The sequence below is a fragment of the Bos mutus genome, chromosome 28 (assembly GCF_027580195.1).
Source record: "Bos mutus isolate GX-2022 chromosome 28, NWIPB_WYAK_1.1, whole genome shotgun sequence".
Lineage (NCBI taxonomy): Eukaryota > Metazoa > Chordata > Mammalia > Artiodactyla > Bovidae > Bos > Bos mutus.
Window position 1 is genome coordinate 17,451,585 of NC_091644.1, and position 15,236 is coordinate 17,466,820.

General features: G+C 41.6%; 1 protein-coding gene and 1 non-coding gene across 6 annotated transcripts in view; both read left to right on the forward strand.

Annotated features, from left to right (window-relative positions):
* The window catches only part of ASCC1 (activating signal cointegrator 1 complex subunit 1), a 114,820-nt gene that overhangs the window by 65,056 nt on the left and 34,528 nt on the right, over positions 1-15,236 (forward strand). For all 5 annotated transcript variants that reach the window (XM_005911963.3, XM_070364910.1, XM_070364911.1 and 2 more), the window contains exon 8: positions 14,851-14,975. In XM_005911963.3, the coding sequence (XP_005912025.2) occupies positions 14,851-14,975 (125 nt within the window). The remainder of the gene's footprint in view (positions 1-14,850; positions 14,976-15,236) is intronic.
* LOC138986136 (U6 spliceosomal RNA) lies at positions 8,127-8,233 on the forward strand. Its single transcript, XR_011463037.1, has one exon. It is a non-coding gene; the product is annotated as a U6 spliceosomal RNA (small nuclear RNA).

Below are 15,236 nucleotides of genomic sequence, written 5' to 3' on the forward strand. Positions count from 1 at the left end.
AAAATAAGAGCTATAGAAGCTAGATGTCTTTTGAAGATAGTGCTCAGACATAATTTGTCCTTACATTAATGGAAAGGAAAGGTCTTAGGAGGTGAATGTACCCTTTATGTTCCCACAAATCCAACCAAAGTGGGAGGGAAGGGGGTAGGGCACAGCCTTTAAAAGAATGACATAGGCTTTGTTGCCCAGTCATGTCCAACTCTTTGCAACCCCATGGACTGCAGCATCCCAGGCCCCTCGTCCCTCACCATCTCCGAGGGTTTGCCCAAGCTCATGTCCATTGCATTGGTGATGCCATTCAATCATCTCATCCTCTGATACCCTCTTCTCCTTCTGCCCTCAATCTTTTCCATCATCAGGGACTTTTCCAATGAGTCAGCTGTTTGCACCAGATGACCAAATACTGGAGTTTCAGCTTCAGCATCAGTCCTTCCAATGAGTATTCAGACTTGATTTCCCTTAAGATTGACTGGTTTGATCTTTTTGCTGTCCAGGAGACTCTCAGGAGTCTTCTTGAGCACCATAGTTAGAAAGCATCAGTTCTTCTGTGTTCTGCCTTTTTTATGGTCCAACTCTCACAACTGTACGTGACCATTGGGAATACACAGCCATGACTATGCAGATCTTTGCCCGCAGAATAATGTCTCTGCTTTTCAACACACTGTCTAGCTTTGTCATAACTTTCCTGCCAAGCCATAAACGTCTTTAGATTTCAAGGCTTCAGTCACCATCTGCAGTGATTTTAGAGCCCAAGAAGAGGAAATCTGTCACTACTTCCACCTTTTCCTTCTCTAATTGCCATGAAGTAATGGGGCTAGATAACATGATCTTTTTTTTTTTTTTTTTTTTATATTTAGTTTAAGCCAACTCTTTCACTCTCCTCCTTCACCCTCATCAAGAGCCTCTTTAGTTCCTCTTTACTCTGCCATTAGAGTGGTATCATCCACATATCTGAGGTTGTTGATATTTCTCCTGACTATCTTGATTCCAGCTTGTAACTCATCCAGCTTACATCACTGCCTTGTTCTAGTGAAGGGGCTGTGTAACTCGATGAAGCTATGAGCCATGTCGTGTAGGGCCACCCGAGATGGACGGATCATAGCAGAGAGTTCTGACAAAATGTGATCCACTGGAGGAGGGAATGGCAAACCACCCCAGGATACTTGCCGTGAGAACCTCATGAACCCTATAAAAGGACGTAGCCATAGGGCATGACAAAAGCTGGTTATAACCAACTAGGTAGAAGATGGCAGAAGATTTGACTTCCGGTGGACCTTGAGCCTTACTGTAACCTCATTGTAATACATTAGCACTAGCTAAGTGACACACCCACCAGCTCCATGACAGTTCCAGAGTGTGTGTTGGTTATTCAGTTGTGTCTGACTCTTTGCGACCCCATGGACTATAGCCAGCCAGGCTCCTCTGTCCATGGAATTCTCTAGGCAAGAATAGTGTAGTGGGTAGCCATTCCCTTCTTCGGGTATCTTCCCAACCCAGGGATCCAACCTGGGTCTCCTCCATTGCAGGCGGATTCTTTACCTTCTGAGCCACCAGTTTGAAGGCCAGCCATAATAGGTCAACATGTGGATGGTGACCCAATTCCTGGAAATACCTGCGCCTTCCCAAAATAATTGGAATAATCCTACCATTCATTAGCTAATGAAATTACCCAGCCCTGTAAAAACTGACAGCCCCATACTCTGGGGCCCCTCTTGCTTTTTGAGATGGCCCATGCTCTGTTCAGTATGTTTCTTTCTACATGAATTCACTTCTTGCCTATCACTTTGTGTCCCACTGAATTCTTTCTGTGATGAGACATCAAGAAGGTGAGCTGCGTTAAAGCCCTGAGGCCATGTGTGTGATGTGTTTCAAAACCGTGGGTTCAAGTCCCCATCTGAGCAGCATTGTTTCACAACCCTTACAGATTTTGCACACTTGCTATTATGAGGGCTTGTAAGTTGAAAAGTCATGTGAAATGTTGACTAAATCCACTAATAGGATCAAGCAAGAACATTTTTTTAATAACTCTCATCTCTCTTGGAGAAGGCAATGGCAACCCACTCCAGTATTCTTGCTTGGAAAATCCTGTGGACGGAGGAGCCTGGTAGGCTACAGTCCATGGGGTCACAGAGAGTCAGACACGACGGAGCGACTTCACTTTCATCTCTCTTACTGCTCTGTTTTCTCTTTTTCCTTGCCCATTCCACTTCCACAAGAAGAGACACATTTGTGTTATTTCAAAAAGATTTGTAGATTTCCCCTCCCCAAATTGCAGTGTCTAAGGGACTTTATATACCTCTTATTTAACTCGACATTAAAACTGTTTGAAGGCCTCCTCTGTGCAAGGTATTTTGCAAGACTGTAAATTGATGGAGAAATGAGTAAGACATAGCTCTGTTTTTAAGGTACGTCCAATCATTTGTGTTTTTTTATGTGAAGAGACACTGTTCGATGCAGTCATGGAGGAGAGGCCTTGTTGTAATTAAAAAAACACTCAGCTTTCTCTGTATGGTTTCATATATTTTTAAATCAAAGATTCCCTTAAAATGCTTGACTGTGAAGTACCTGACCTTCAAAAGAATGGAACCACTTAGATCAGATTTTTCCTCTGAAAACAGAGCTGGGACAGTATCAGTTCAGTTCAGTTCAGTCGCTCAGTCGTGTCCAACTCTTTGCGACCCCATGAATTGCAGCACGCCAGGCCTCCCTGTCCATCATCAACTCCCGGAGTCCACCCAAACCCATGTCTATCAAGTTGGTGATGCCATCCAGCCATCTCATCCTCTGTCGTCCCCTTCTCCTCCTGCCCCAAGTCCCTCCCAGCATCAGTCTTTTCCAATGAGTTAACTCTTCGCATGAGGTGGCTAAAGTACTGGAGTTTCAGCTTTAGCATCATTCCTTCCAAAGAAATCCCAGGGCTGATCTCCTTCAGAATGGACTGGTTGGATCTCCTTGCAGTCCAAAGGATTCGCAAGAGTCTTCTCCAACACCACAGTTCAAAAGCATCAATTCTTCGGCACTCAGCTTTCTTCACAGTCCAACTCTCACATCCATACATGACCACAGGAAAAACCATAGCCTTGACTAGACGAGCCTTTGTTGGCAAAGTAATGTCTCTGCTTTTGAATATGCTATCTAGGTTGGTCATACGCTTATTGTTAGATCCTTACATTTTGTAAAGCCTTGACTATGTAGGGCATTCAACCATTTTACTCATTGCTTAGTAGTCAAGTATTGCTAAGACTTAAGCATTGAACACAGTGGCTATTCTGTTCTGTCTCTTACTCTCACAGGCCTTCACCCTTGCCCCTCTAGAGGAATATCTTCCTCACATTAAACTGAGCATGTGAAGCCAAGTCAACTTCCTTTTTCCCTCACAGTCTTCCTGTTTTCATCATACCCACCAGATTCAGTTTCACACTCATTCTGAAGAACGGCGTGCATTCTCTCTCATGAGGCTAACCCTTTATTTACTCTGGGACCCCATTCTTTCTTATCTCCGCAAAGACCTGACCCCATCAGTTATTCCATCTTGCAGGGCGTTTCCAGTCCCCTTTTCCCTCAGGCATTTTTCAAGTGCCCAGAATGTGAGGCGCAGTAGACCCTAGGGATTCTTTGTTATGGATGAGGCAGATATCAGTAACTAGAATACGCTAGGGTGAAGAGTGTTACTGAGATTCTGGAGGTGCATGGATTGAGGCAGTAGCAAAGATAAGAGAAAAAAAGAATAAATGCACACAATAAATAAAAAGAAATCCATATCAAGATAAATCACAATGGAAGTGAAGAACACTGAAGACAGAAGAGTTTAAAAGATGCCATCTATAGAGGATTGACTATTATCAGGACTGCGGACTTCTCAGTATTAACAATGGAAGCCAGAAGACAGCGGGCTGTTTTCTAGAGAAAATGGCTGTCAACCTGGAATTATTTGCTCATTTAAAAAAGCATCTTAAAAAACAAAAGTGAAATAAAAACTTCTTGTGTCTAAGTGCTGTCTTTCCTTATTTCTATCCTTCTTTTTCCTCAAGTAGACTTTAAAATTCTTGGAGGGCAGAGGGTTTGTCATACACTTTGTGAATATACATTTACCTTTCCCCCCTCAAAAGTGGAAAGAGCGAGCAAGAGAGAAATAAACTAGTTAGTCTGAATATATAAACATCTTATCAGTGGCTATTTTTTTGATAGTAATTTTTTTTCTTTTAGCTTATCAGTAAGTTTTTTTTTTTTTTTTTTTTTTTTTTAATAAAATGTTGGTAAAGCAGGCAAGTGTTACACTTGCTCAGATATACCTGGTACACTTCATCATACCGAGGTCAGTAGTAATCGGTATGTGCATGTAAGTGACAGAATTATGGTTTGACCCAAATGTGTTTGACTGTAAAGCCTATGCTCATGGGGCAGAAAAGGGAGTTTAAAAATAATTGGAGACAGACCACTCTTTTGAAAAGTTTGGTGAAAAGATGAGAAAAGTGTAGTTAAATTCTACAACTGTGCAGCCCAGCATCCCTGTACTGTCTTCCAGTTTGCCATCTTCCTTTCATATTATTTTCTCTCAAAAAACTAAAGCCTCCCAGATTGGTAAAATGAAAATTAAATGGCTCCCTTTCCCCCTGCCCTGACTTTCCCTGTATTCTTCTGCGATAGATTGTAAGCAGAGCAGATACTGCTGAGAGTCACTGTCTGTGCATATTGTTTTATACAAACTGGACCACATTGTTCATATTATTCTATACTTCTTTTCAAGAAACATTACTTAGACATTACTTTATGCCACTGTGCATAGGTCCTACTACTACATCAGCCTTCCCAAGCTTTAACCTATATACAGTAGGACTTACTATGACTTAAAAATCTCCCACCCTTTCACATCGTTCTTTGAGTTAGTTCATATTCTTCAGTCTAAGTAGTTAAGACTTCGGACGACTTCAGTCTAGTAGTTAAGATCTTGCAGGATGAAACCAACTTAATATTTCAACTTGATCTTCCACCGTCTTGCACTTGCCCCAGGCCCTAGCCAGCTTCACTGCTTATTGATGATCCTTTGTATCTTTCTCAATGTCGTTTCTTATGACTAAAATTTCTGTTGCTCCTCATCTCTTTCTGTCCTTCTTGCTATCCTTCCTTCTTTTTGCTCAAGTAGACTTTAAGATTCTTGGGGGCAGGGAGTGTCTTATTTCAGCATTATGTATCCACTGGCTTTTATAATTCATGGCTTATAGTCGATGTTCAGTAAATGTTTGTTTATTTAAGTGATTTACTTATTCAGCTGATTTTCAAAGGTGAAGTGAGTCTGGTTAACTTCTTCTTCTCACCCCATCCTCCTGGTAGCCTCTTCTGGTCTCAACCTAACAGTACTGTCTTCCACCTTTAAATTACCAAAGCACCTTGCATTGTTTGTGTCATTACCAACGTCCTCTTTATTTTAATAGATTGTGAGCTCCTTGATGACAAGAACTGTGTGTGCTTAGTTTTTAATTCTTTCAGTGACTGGCATAATGCCTGTATACAGTGAGCACTCAGGAAATGTTAATTGGATAGAACTGAGTTAAATTGGGGGGGTGGTGGCAAACAAAAGTCTGGAATTTGTACTTTCTAGGGAGTCAGTGATCATTCTGCTGTACATTTCCAAGCCTCTGGAATGCTTGAATGCTGATAAGCCTTTAAAGTAAGCTCAGATTCAAGACATTAATAACTGGCTTCTGTTTTCAAACACAGAGTTCTGTCAAAATGATAGGCTGCTTAAAAATAATTTGTTATTTTTCTCACAGCAATTCTATGTTGTTTTTATTTCGCTTATGAGGATGCAAAGGAATAGAGAAGCTTTGTGACTCTTTCATAATCAACCAGGAAAGGATCAATGAAGTAGGAATTGAAAGACTATATTACTGTTAGAAATATACTGACATACTGTCAAATGTAGTATCTGTGACAGCAGCCTGAAATTTAGTGTGTGTTTCTAAGCACCCTCAAGTTCTTTTAATAGATCTCCAAAGATTTGTCATCTGACTTCATGCATACATACCTGCAACAGCTATTCATGGAGCACTGGTGATTTGTCAGTTAGGCATTAACTTGGGTGCCAGTTAATCCTTGGGTGCCAGGATAAGGGAGTGAATAAGATAAAGAGCCGGCTTCATGGAGTGCACAGTTAATTGATAGCAGAGCAGCACTGGCTGCCAGGAGCCTTGGAGTCCCTTTCTCTCTGTCATGACTGAGCACCTCAACCTGTCTGCTTCATTTCCTCTTGTCTAAAATGAGCAGGTTACAGTAGAACATTTTAAAGGACTTTAGTCTCTTCAAAGTTCTGAGTGTGTAAGTTTGGCAGGAGTCTTAATTTTCCAAAAAGACAAAGCTGGAAACTGGACTCTTTCATTTGATCAATTTAATTTCCTTCCTCTAGTATTAACATGCTCGCTGTTTCTCTCTATCTGAGCTCCCTGTCCACTTCTTTAATAGACAAGAAGGAACAGGGAGGCATCATTCTGTTGTGATTTGAAATTGAGGGGAATTTTGCAGTGCTTGATTATGTTTAGACTTGTTGCAATATTTTAAAATATTTTAAAGTTTATGAGGTGTTGTTAGTTAATCAGAAACTTTAGACATGATAATGTAGGTCCTGGCTTGGAGAGCCACATGCACAGTTAAGTAAATCAAGTAACTGCAAAATCAGATTATGTGCGTTGTGAATATATTTTATTTTCCCTTTAGGAATGTAGGAACAAAGTCATTTTCTTGAATCAGTCCTCTTTCTCCATCCTTATCAATGTATTATTGGTTAACCCTTTTGGTTAAAATACTGGTTTAAATACTTGAGAAAAATATTTTATATCATGGGGAAATATTCAGGGTATATTAAATAAGCAGGTTACAGAAAACTGTTTTGTCTTTTTAAAATTGGTGTCTGTCTGTAGCAAAAGACTTAAAAATTATCTAACCCCCAAATAAGTGTTTTATCTGTGGATGGTAAGGTTTTTTTTTTCTTTTTCTCCTTTTTTGCACTTTCCATTGTTTTTTATAACTAGCGTATTATTTTTGTAATCAGAAAAAGATTAAGACAACTGTGCAAGGAAGCACAGCATCTGTTTTAACTGGCTTCCATGCCTTTGGTTTTCCCCTCGTGTATCTTGCTTCTCACCTGGCTGTCTTAGGCCTGCCAAGACTGCAGCATCCCTGCCTGACACACAGGAGCCTTCATAGCCTGCTTCTGCCTGTCTCTGCTTCATCGCTGCCCTTCTCTCTCCACAGAATTTCTCATGATCCGGGAGTATGGTTTATTCTTTGATATACACTCTTTCAGTTGTTCAGGACAAAAATTCTTTTAGAATCATTATCTTCAACTCCTGACTGCAGTGTATTAGAAAAGCCACCATGCTCCTCACCACCTGCATTGGTGCCATGCCCGCCACCTGGCTTGTGACAGCCTCTGGACTGCCTTCCTGCTTCCTTCCTTGCCCACCACTGTCTCCTCCGTAGGGCTGTGAGAGGCTTCCTTTTAAATGTCAGTCAGATTATGTCCTTCTTTTGCTGAGAACTCTCCAAAAGCTCATTACCTCACCTGGACTAAAAGACAAATCCTTACAGAGGCCCAAGAGCCTTACGGAAGCCCCCGTGACCTGGTCCTCCCGCCTCATCACCTCTCCTCACAGCTTCATTCCACACACTGACTTCTTCCTGTTCCTCTGTCGTGCCATGCTGCCTCAGATGACTGTGTCTGCTGTTCCCTTTCTCTGAAATGCTGTTCCCCTAGGTCTGTGCTCAAGTGTCACTTTATCAGGGAAGTCATCCCCGAGCACCGTGTCTAAAATAGTACACTCACCATCAGACCCTTTCTCCTCTCTCTGTCACATTTTGTTTTCTTAATGGTGCTTAGCACCACCTGATGTCAGGTACGTGTTTGTTTATTGTTTGTCTCCTTCCACCAGAATGTAAGCCACTCTAGGGCAGGGACTTGTTCGCTCATCTCTGTGTTCCTATCACCTGTGACACACCAGCCCTTCTTGTCTCATTTGAGATCTTGTTCTGTCAGTCCCCTCTCTTGCTAAGGTTTCATCTTCCATCTCTGTTGGATAGTTTTCTTGTTGTCAGTGAGCATTTTCAACTCTTTCTCATTGAAAACAAATGCAGTGCTCGCTTCGGCAGCACATATACTAAAATTGGAACGATACAGAGAAGATTAGCATAGCCCCTGCGCAAGGATGACACGCAAATTCGTGAAGCGTTCCATATTTAAAAAAAAAAAAGAAAAAGAAAACAAACGCAAATAACCTGCCCTTGACTCTTTATCTAGTTACCAAGGCAATTAGTTTTTTCCCTTCCTTGTGAGTTTCTTGAGTTTATGTGCCCATATCCCTTCCCTGTCTCACTGGCCTCTCCCTTGGTCCTCTGCAGTAAGGCTTTTATTGCCAGTATGCCAGTGAAACTGCTCTAGCAAATAATGTTATGATTTTAAGAAATAAGTAGGCATCTTTTGCTCCTTTTCTTACTTTACTTTTCTTTTTTTGTTTATTTTTTTATTATTTATTTATTTTTTTACTTTACTTTTCTATAGCATTGTACTATACTGAGTATTCCTCCCTCCCCTCACCCCACCCACCTTTTGTAATTCTCCTTTCAGCCTTTCTGAAGTTTTCCTTTTCTTGTTCCTCATCCTTATTGTTTTAATTTAAATTTATTTTTTTAATTGACGGATAATTGCTTTATGGAATTTTGTTGTTTTCTGTCAAACCTCAACATGAATCAGCCATAGGTATACATATATCCCCTCCCTTTTGAACCTCATTCCCATCTCCCACCCCATTCCACCCTTCTAGGGAGATACAGAGCCCCTGTTTGAGTTTCCCGAGCCATACAGCAAATTCCCTTTGGCTATCTGTTTTACATATGGTAATGTAAGTTTCTGTGTTACTCTCTCCATACATCTCACCCTCTCCTCCCCTCTCCCCATGTCCATCAGTCTGTTCTGCATGTCTGTTTCTCCATTGCTGCCCTGTAAATATATTCTTCAGTACCATTTTTCTAGATTTCGTATATATACATTAGAATACGATATTTATTGTTCTCTTTCAGACTCACTTCACTCTGTATAATAGGCTCTAGGTTCATCTACCTCATTAGAACTGACTCAAAGGTTCCTTTTTGTGGCTGAGTAATATTCCACTGTGTATATGTACCACAACTTCTTTATCCAGTCATCCGTCGATGGACATCTAGGTTGCTTCATGTTCTAGCTATTGGAAATAGTGCTGCACTCAACAGTGGGATACATGTGTCTTTTTCAGTTTTGGTTTCCTCAAGGTACATGCCTAGGAGTGGGATTGCTGGGTCATGTGGTGGCTTTATTCCTAGTTTTTTAAGGAATCTCCATACTGCCTTCCATAGTGGCTGTATCAGTTTACATTCCCACCAACAGTGCAAGAGCGTTCCCTTTTCTCCACACCCTCTCCAGCGTTTATTGTTTATAGACTTTTTGATGATGGCCATTCAGACTGGTGTGAGGTGATATTTCATTGTAGTTTTGATTTACCTTTCTCTAATAATGAGCAATGTTGAGCATCTTTTCATGTGGTTGTTAGCCATCTGTATGTCTTCTTTGAATAAATGTCTGTTTAGGTCTTTTTCCCACTTTTTGATTGGATTCTTTTTCTTGCATTGAGTTTCTTGATTGTTTTTCTTGTATGAGCTGCTTGTATATTTTGGAAGTTAATCCTTTGTCAGTTGTTTCATTTGCTATTATTTTCTCCCATTCTGAGGGTTGTCTTTTCACCTTGCTTATAGTTTCCTTTGCTGTGCAAAAGCTTTTAAGTTTAATCAGGTCCCGCTTGTTTACTTTTGTTTTTATTTCCATTCCTTTAGGAGGTGGGCCATAGAGGATCTTGCTTTGATTTATGTCATCGAGTGTTCTGCCTATGTTTTCCTCTAAGAGTTTTATAGTTTCTGGTCTTACATTTAGGTCTTTAATCCATTTTGAGTTTATCTTTGTGTATGGTGTTAGAAAGTGTTCTAATTTCATTCTTTTACATGTAGCTGTCCCGTTTTCCCAGCACCATTTATTGAAGAGGCTGTCTTTGCCCCATTGTATATTCTTGCCTCCTTTGTCAAAAATAAGGTACCCATAGGTGCATGGGTTTATTTCTGGGCTTTCTATCTTGTTCCATTGGTCTATATTTCTGTTTTTTTTTGCCAGTACCATACTGTCTTGATGACTGTAGCTTTGTAGTATAATCTGAAGTCAGGAAGGTTGATTCCTCCAGCTCCATTCTTCTTTCTCAAGACCGCTTTGGCTATTCGGGGTCTTTTGTGTTTCCATATGAATTGTGAAATTTTTTGTTCTAGTTTTGTGAAAAATGCAATTGGTAATTTGATAGGAATCACATTGAATCTGTAGATTGCATTTGGTAGTATAGTCATTTTCACCATATTGATTCTTCCTACCCAGGAACATGGAATATCTCTCTATCTGTTTATGTCATCTTTGATTTCTTTCATCAGTCACTTATAATTTTCTGTGTACAGTTCTTTTTGTCTCCTTAGGTAAGTTTATTCCTAGATTTTTAATTCTTTTTGTTGCAAAGGTGAATGGGATTGATTCCTTAACTTCTCTTTCTGGTTGTTCACTGTTAGTATATAGAAATGCAAGTGATTTCTGTGTATTGGTTTTGTATCTTGCAACTTTGCTAAATTCACTGATTAGCTCTAGTAATTTTCTGATCATCCTTATTGATTGTCCTTGCGGGTTCCTTTCGGCCCCTTACATAGGAGTGTCCCATAAGGTCTCTGTTCTTGGCTGTCTTCTTGCTCTGACTCCTCCTCACCCTGTGGTTGCATCTTTCCCACACTTTTAACTACTGTTTTTGCACTGATGACTCCCAAGTCTGTCTTTGGCCCAGATTTTTCTCTTGAGCCTCAGGCTTGTTATTTCCATCTGTCTCCTGGACCTGTCCCACAAGATACCCAGTGCCACACATGCAGAAGTATACACACTGTTAACCCTCTCTCCACCACTTCCCACCTGGTCAGTGACACACCTGGTCATTCAGTTAAGGTGTGCTCTTGGGAGCGGCTCTTGGCTGCCTCCTCTTCTGTGACACTGTGGTGCTTGCGGGTCCCAGCTTCTCTCTCACAAGCTCTTTTGAGTATTAATATATGACCTTGTCTCTGTTCTCCCTGTCCCTGCCATAGTTTAGATATTCCTCCCTTTCTCCTTTATAGTGTGGTCCTCTGAAGCCAGACTGCGTGGGCTCTCATTTTGGATATATCACTTATTAGTTACGTCCCTTGGTCAAATTTTATAACTTCTCTGTGCCTCAGGTTCCTCACTGGTAAGATAGAGATAATTTATCATGAAGATTAAATGATTTAAGAGATACAAAGTGCTTAGAATAGTGCCTGACACATCATGTTTGTTATTATTTCTATTATTAATACCACCTAGCTGACCTCGGTACCGCTGGTCCCTTCCCTTCTGAAGCATTTTCCAGTCTTCCACAGTGTGAGATTAATGAATGGACATCTGACAACATCATTCCCTTTTAAAAAATTTCCGTGGCTTCCCATTCTCTGACCACTTGCTTACATCCAGCTCATCTCCACTTTTTTCTCTAACTTGTTACAGTTATATTAAGTAATTGGTAGTTTTCAAGGTAAGCTGTGGTCTTGCATGCCTTGGCATCTTTGCACACTATTTCTCCTGCTTGATGTGTCCTTCCTTCCCTGGTTTCATCTGAAAATCTTTAATAATCCTTTAAAACCATACTTATTTTATTTTTTAACATTCAGTTCTCAGTTTTTAATCAGTCAAATGCATGAGTTAACCAATCATAGCAAGTAGTTACAGAAAGTGTAGTACAGTGGTGCTCTCGTAGATACAAGACAGATAATGCTGTTGAGGAGCAGACAATCCAGTGGGGAAACAAGACAGACAAATGTGAAACATTAAGGGACTGTCCTTGAGAAGGTTAAGTAGAGCCTACTTAGTGGGGTAGCATTTCAGAGAAGAGCAAACTCATTGGTCATGGATACTGAGGGGTGGTTGTGTTAGGTACTTAGAAAGACTTCGTGGAAAAGTGGGATTTTAATTGGGCTTGGAAGGGTAATGAAATCTGTGTAGATGGAGGGAAGGGGAAGTGGGCGTGTGGGGCCCAGGTAACAGAAGGCAAAGAGGCGGCAGTTGGAAGCTGCTCAGTGGAGGAGGCCTGCTAGGAAAGTGTGCATGTTGAGGAGTTTGAGGATGTGAGGCCGCCTCAGCAAATGCTGTGGCAGGCGGCAGGGAATTATGGGGTCTGCAGAGCAGGAAGTACCCTTGGGTTCTGGTATGTCCTATGCCAAACTGTACTGAGGCAAAAGGAAAACTCAGTAATACTGATCCTGCCTTCATTCAGAAATGTGATATTTTGTTCATCCTGAGTTTTTTTGCATTAATTTTGAGTTTTAAAATATTGCATTAAAGCCTTATTTATCTCCCTTTATAAAAAAAAAATTAGTTCTTGTGATTACTGCATTTTTTGGCACATCCTTAAATTGTGTGCCTCAGGCAAGTGTCTCACTTACCTCACCCTCGTCCCAGCCCTGTGTTCTGTTTCTGGAGGTCAGTGGTGAGGGTATGGATATTTATTTTATTATTATTAATTATAGCTTCTTGTTGTTGTTCAGTCACTCAGTCATATCTGACTCTTTGCGACCCCATGGACTGCAGCATGCCAGGCTCCCCTGTCCTTCACCATCTCCTGGAGCTTGCTCAAACTCATGTCCATTGAGTTGGTAATGCCATTCAACCATCTCATCCTCTGTCATCCCCTTCTCCTGCCTTCAATCTTTCCCAGCATCAGGGTGTTTTCTAATGAGTCAGCTCTTTGTGTCAGGTGGCTTACTCATGTTTAAATATTTTTGGTTAGTAGACAGCATTTAATAGAAACAATTAAGATAAAGAAGTTAGAATTACAAAAATATTAATTTGGAACTTTGAAGCCTGAAAAACATGAAAGGGAAAAGAATCCTTTGTGCTTCTGAGATAATCTCTACAGGAGGATAACCCCCTCTTGCTTCAGCGTATGAGTGCAAGCAGAAGATGGTTGTTTTGCCCACGTTCTATAACTGAGAGATAGGGGTACCAGAGGCTGCTGAACTTGTGGATATAGGCATTGGGCAACTCAGCTGTTGCAACCAGAGATTCTGCCCCATGGCCTCAGGAAAACTCCCACAAATGGGCCATCCAAGGTGAGCTTGACCCACATCTCATATAAAACAGACCCATCCAGCCTGCTCAAAGAGAAGCCGCTCACTGGGCCACAGTGTTTTACCACAGGCCATGGGCATCCCAGGTGGCACAGTGGTAAAGAACCCACCTGCCGACGTAGGAGATGCAAGAGACTCAGGTTCAATCTTTGGGTCTGGAAGATCCCCTAGAAGGAAATGGCACCCCACTCCAGTATTCTTGCCTGAGAAATCCCATGGACAGAGGAGCCTGGTGGCCTACAGTCCATGGGGTCGCAAAGAACTGGACATGAGTGAGCACACGCAAGTGGCCCAAGAAGCAGTGGAAGATTCACAAACCCTCCAAATGTCTCAGGGCCACTTGCATCTGGGAAAAGAGGTGGTGTGTGATACAAAGAGCATTCCTAGTATGTATACCTAACATGTAAAAGCTAAAAAAAGTGAAATCTGTTGTTCATTAGTACACTGGTGACGAATGAAAGATTTTGAGCCAGGAAAGTTAGAGTGCAGTACAAATCTCAAAAACAAACAAACAAGGGAAAAGTTAAAAGGAACACGCTGCTCTCTGTGCTCGTCGCCAGGTGAGCTGTTCTGTCATTTGATGCAGACCTCCCTGTCAACACCTGTGTTCAGAGAGCACTTCACCAGGCCCAGGGTGGACGTTCGGGCACAATAGGTAAAAACCCCAGGCTGAACTTCACCGTCAGATACGTGGGTGGTCACATAAGATGGCTGTTTTCTGAATACTCCAACCAAGATCTGCTCCACCACACCCTTGCTGGAATAATGACCCCTTCTCAGTGGCACAACTGGCAAAATTCTTCAGAACTGAAGGGGAGATAAAGAGTTTTTCAGACAAACAAAAAATGAAGGAGTTCATCACCACTAGACCAGCTTTATAAGAAGTGTTAAAGGGAGTCCTTTAGGCTGCTGATCAGGACACCTGAACAAAGGGAAAAATTCTTGTGCAAGAATCGTTTCTGGTGGAGGTATTGGAATGAACAGCCATCACCAAGACAGAACTCATCCACTACAGAGCCCCAGTGCTTAGAGCCAGCTGGAGTCCCTTTGGAGCATCAGTCACGGTGCCTGTGGATTTTCCTGTAGTCGTCTTCACTGGTACCGCACTTCTGCCCCTTTGATGTAGTGGCCAGGGCTGCCGGGAACTTGACAGTGCATGCTCTTTCCCAGGGAGCAAATGTCTTGAATCGAGTTGTGGCAGACCTCATTTGATCCTGGCAGAAACACATCAGTCATGGTAGCTTTTGGTTCTGTGACTGGATTGACCACTAAAGCACTTTCTTTCAGGCAGCTCTCTGTTGAACCTGGCTGCTTGCACCAGATTTCCAAGATGATAAACTTCCATGTTCCTTCAAGACCATGCTTAAGCCTCCTGTGAAAACCTGGCCCCTCCAAATACAGTTGGTCACTCCCTTAACACTCACCATGATGTTCTGCAGTTGTTTCCAGGTCTGTTATCCACATGAAGCTGTGTGTTTCATGATGGTGGGGACTGCAGCCTCTCTTCTGAGGGCCTTGTGCAGTAATCGGCTCAGAGCAGATGCTCTGTACATGTTGAATTTGTAATCGGGGTTCAGTTTACTAAGGTTTCTGTGCTGCTTTCTTCAATTTCCGCAGGCTGCAGGAATTGGTTGATCGAGTGCTGGAACGTTTTCAGGCATCTGGACTAATAGTTAAAGAGTGGAATAGTGTGAAACTCCATGCTACAGTCATGAATACTCTGTTCAGGAAAGACCCCAATGGTAAGTGTTCCATAGAACCACAGTACAGTTTGTGACCACCAAGGTCTAATGATAGCCCTGGGGTTTGAAGAGAATGGGCTATCAAAGGATCTCTGACATATCTTTTTTATATCCATTATCTTGTTTTGATGAGTACAGTGGAAGAGGGCAGGATCATATCGTGCATGGGACTGTATAGCTTCTCAAATCTTATACTCTTCTTGCACATAAGGTTGCTAGATGTAGCAAATAAAAATGCAGGATTCCTAAGTAAATTTTAGG